General features: G+C 55.1%; 1 protein-coding gene across 1 annotated transcript in view; it reads left to right on the top strand.

Moving 5' to 3' along the window:
• The window catches only part of LOC122543985 (serine/threonine-protein kinase MRCK alpha-like), a 39,305-nt gene that overhangs the window by 34,445 nt on the left and 1,192 nt on the right, over positions 1-3,668 (top strand). The window contains exon 20 of the mRNA XM_043682994.1: positions 2,774-2,890. Within this exon, the coding sequence (XP_043538929.1) occupies positions 2,774-2,890 (117 nt within the window). The remainder of the gene's footprint in view (positions 1-2,773; positions 2,891-3,668) is intronic.

Here is a 3,668-nt window from a genome sequence, read left to right on the forward strand (position 1 = left end):
CAGGTTATGGTGGATTGGCCGTGCTAAATTGTCCCATAGTGCCCAGGGATGTGCAGGTTAGGGTGGATTGGCCGTGCTAAATTGTCCCATAGTGCCCAGGGATGTGCAGGTTAGGGTGGATTGGCCGTGCTAAATTGTCCCATAGTGCCCAGGGATGTGCAGGTTAGGGTGGATTGGCCGTGCTAAATTGTCCCATAGTGCCCAGGGATGTGCAGGTTAGGGTGGATTGGCCGTGCTAAATTGTCCCATAGTGCCCAGGGATGTGCAGGTTAGGGTGGATTGGCCGTGCTAAATTGTCCCATAGTGCCCAGGGATGTGCAGGTTAGGGTGGATTGGCCGTGCTAAATTGTCCCATAGTGCCCAGGGATGTGCAGGTTAGGGTGGATTGGCCGTGCTAAATTGTCCCATAGTGCCCAGGGATGTGCAGGTTAGGGTGGATTGGCCGTGCTAAATTGTCCCATAGTGCCCAGGGATGTGCAGGTTAGGGTGGATTGGCCGTGCTAAATTGTCCCATAGTGCCCAGGGATGTGCAGGTTAGGGTGGATTGGCCGTGCTAAATTGTCCCATAGTGCCCAGGGATGTGCAGGTTATGGTGGATTGGCCGTGCTAAATTGTCCCATAGTGCCCAGGGATGTGCAGGTTATGGTGGATTGGCCGTGCTAAATTGTCCCATAGTGCCCAGGGATGTGCAGGTTAGGGTGGATTGGCCGTGCTAAATTGTCCCATAGTGCCCAGGGATGTGCAGGTTAGGGTGGATTGGCCGTGCTAAATTGTCCCATAGTGCCCAGGGATGTGCAGGTTAGGGTGGATTGGCCGTGCTAAATTGTCCCATAGTGCCCAGGGATGTGCAGGTTAGGGTGGATTGGCCGTGCTAAATTGTCCCATAGTGCCCAGGGATGTGCAGGTTAGGTTGGATTGGCCATGCTAAATTGTCCCATGGTGTCCAGGGATGTGCAGGTTAGGGTGGATTGGCCGTGCTAAATTGTCCCATAGTGCCCAGGGATGTGCAGGTTAGGGTGGATTGGCCGTGCTAAATTGTCCCATAGTGCCCAGGGATGTGCAGGTTAGGGTGGATTGGCCGTGCTAAATTGTCCCATAGTGCCCAGGGATGTGCAGGTTAGGGTGGATTGGCCATGCTACATTGTCCCATAGTGCCCAGGGATGTGCAGGTTAGGGTGGATTGGCCGTGCTAAATTGTCCCATAGTGCCCAGGGATGTGCAGGTTAGGGTGGATTGGCCGTGCTAAATTGTCCCATAGTGCCCAGGGATGTGCAGGTTAGGGTGGATTGGCCGTGCTAAATTGTCCCATAGTGCCCAGGGATGTGCAGGTTAGGGTGGATTGGCCGTGCTAAATTGTCCCATAGTGCCCAGGGATGTGCAGGTTAGGGTGGATTGGCCGTGCTAAATTGTCCCATAGTGCCCAGGGATGTGCAGTTTAGGGTGGATTGGCCGTGCTAAATTGTCCCATAGTGCCCAGGGATGTGCAGGTTAGGGTGGATTGGCCGTGCTAACTTGTCCCATAGTGCCCAGGGATGTGCAGGTTAGGGTGGATTGGCCGTGCTAAATTGTCCCATAGTGCCCAGGGATGTGCAGGTTAGGGTGGATTGGCCGTGCTAAATTGTCCCATAGTGCCCAGGGATGTGCAGGTTAGGGTGGATTGGCCGTGCTAAATTGTCCCATAGTGCCCAGGGATGTGCAGGTTAGGGTGGATTGGCCGTGCTAAATTGTCCCATAGTGCCCAGGGATGTGCAGGTTAGGGTGGATTGGCCGTGCTAAATTGTCCCATAGTGCCCAGGGATGTGCAGGTTAGGGTGGATTGGCCGTGCTAAATTGTCCCATAGTGCCCAGGGATGTGCAGGTTAGGGTGGATTGGCCGTGCTAAATTGTCCCATAGTGCCCAGGGATGTGCAGGTTAGGGTGGATTGGCCGTGCTAAAATTACCCGTAGTGCCCAGGGATGTGCAGGTTAGGGTGGATTGGCCGTGCTAAATTGTCCCATAGTGCCCAGGGATGTGCAGGTTAGGGTGGATTGGCCGTGCTAAATTGTCCCCTAGTGCCCAGGGATATGCAGGTTAGGGTGGATTGGCCGTGCTAAATTGTCCCATAGTGCCCAGGGATGTGCAGGTTAGGGTGGATTGGCCGTGCTAAATTGTCCCGTAGTGTCCAGGGATGTGCAAGCTAGGTGAGTTAGTTTTGGGAATGGCAGGTTTTCAGGGATAACGTCAGGATGCTCTTCGGTGGGTCAGTGTGGACTCGATGGGCCGAATAGTCTGCTTCCACACGGTAGGGATGCAGTGAACTGAACTGTGATCTTATTCAGAGGGCTGTTGGGGAATGAAGAACCCTTGGATTCCATAGTGACTCTGGGTGGGCTGTGTGGGCTGTCGGGGGGTGGGGGGGAGGTGGGGAGGTTGGAGTTGTTTCATTCCAACACACTGCTGCCTAACTCAGGGCAGGTCCCGTTTGGCCCATCGCTGCTTGTGCTTGTTGAGTTGCATCGGTTTCTCGTCTGGCGTTTCAAGCCCTCTCCTAGCCCCCTCGGAATTCCTCACCCAGAAACATAGAAAATCAGAGCCGAAGTAGGCCATTCGGCCCTTCGAGCCTGCTGCACCATTCCGTAGGACCATCTAAATCCCTCAGTCCCTCCCTCACTTTGCTCTTGGTGAAATCTACCTTGTGGTTTTAATTACCCGTCCTAATCCCTTCTCTCTGCGACCCGGGAGTTGAATGACGGTGACGCGCAAATGAAAGTTGTTGTTGTTGTTGTTTGACAGTTCGAGTCGCTGGATTTCCCCGCCACCTCGCGGCTCTCTCCGGACAGCAGGAAGTCTCCGGGAAGCCCAGTGCCTCAGCCTGAGAGTCCGTCTTTCCGGAGCAGGGAGGTGCCGGATGTGAGTACAGTCGGTGCTGGTGCTGGTGGTAGTGAGAGTGGTGGTTGGAGAGTCACTGCGGGTTCCCCCACTATGCACCTTTCTGCGCCCCCCTGGGGACCAGGGGCTGCGGTCAGATGGCCCCATTCTCTCTGGTGTCCCTCAGACCGTCTGCCGTCTCCACGTGGGCCTTTGGCCTGTGTTGGTGCTCCGTGTTGGGTTCGACATCGGTGTGTGTTACGCCTTCGGAATTCATTCCTGCTAACGTGGGCAAGGCCTGGCATATATCGCCCACCCATTGAGGGGATGGTAAGGGCGCGTGTCCCAAGATGTTAAACCGGCCTCAGCAAAGGGATACCTTTCCAAAGCAAGATTGCGGGTGTGAGTTGGGAGGGCAGCTTTTAAGGGGCTGTGCTCCCATTCACTTCCTGCCCCTGTTCTTCTCGGTGGGAGCAGTTGTACGGATTTTTACTCAGGTACAGGAGTACAGTGGAAAGTTTACAGTGTCGCCGTTCCCGGCGCCATCTTTGGTGCTAAGTGGCAAAATAAGGAAATAAATTTAGAAGTCCCTTCCTCAGTGTTTAGCCATGCTGGGTTCACCCACTCTCTCTCCTTCTCACTCTGCTCTCTCTCCCTCTCCCCCACTCTCTCTCCCTCGTGCTCTTTCCCTCTGCATGGTCTCCAAGTCCCCCGCACTCTATCACTCTCCCCCGCACTCCATCGCTCACCTACCCTCCTCCCCACCCCCACTCTCTTGTGCTCTCCCCCACACTCTCTCCCTCTCCACCAGGCTCTCTCC

This window comes from Chiloscyllium plagiosum, chromosome 45 (assembly GCF_004010195.1).
Source record: "Chiloscyllium plagiosum isolate BGI_BamShark_2017 chromosome 45, ASM401019v2, whole genome shotgun sequence".
NCBI lineage: Eukaryota > Metazoa > Chordata > Chondrichthyes > Orectolobiformes > Hemiscylliidae > Chiloscyllium > Chiloscyllium plagiosum.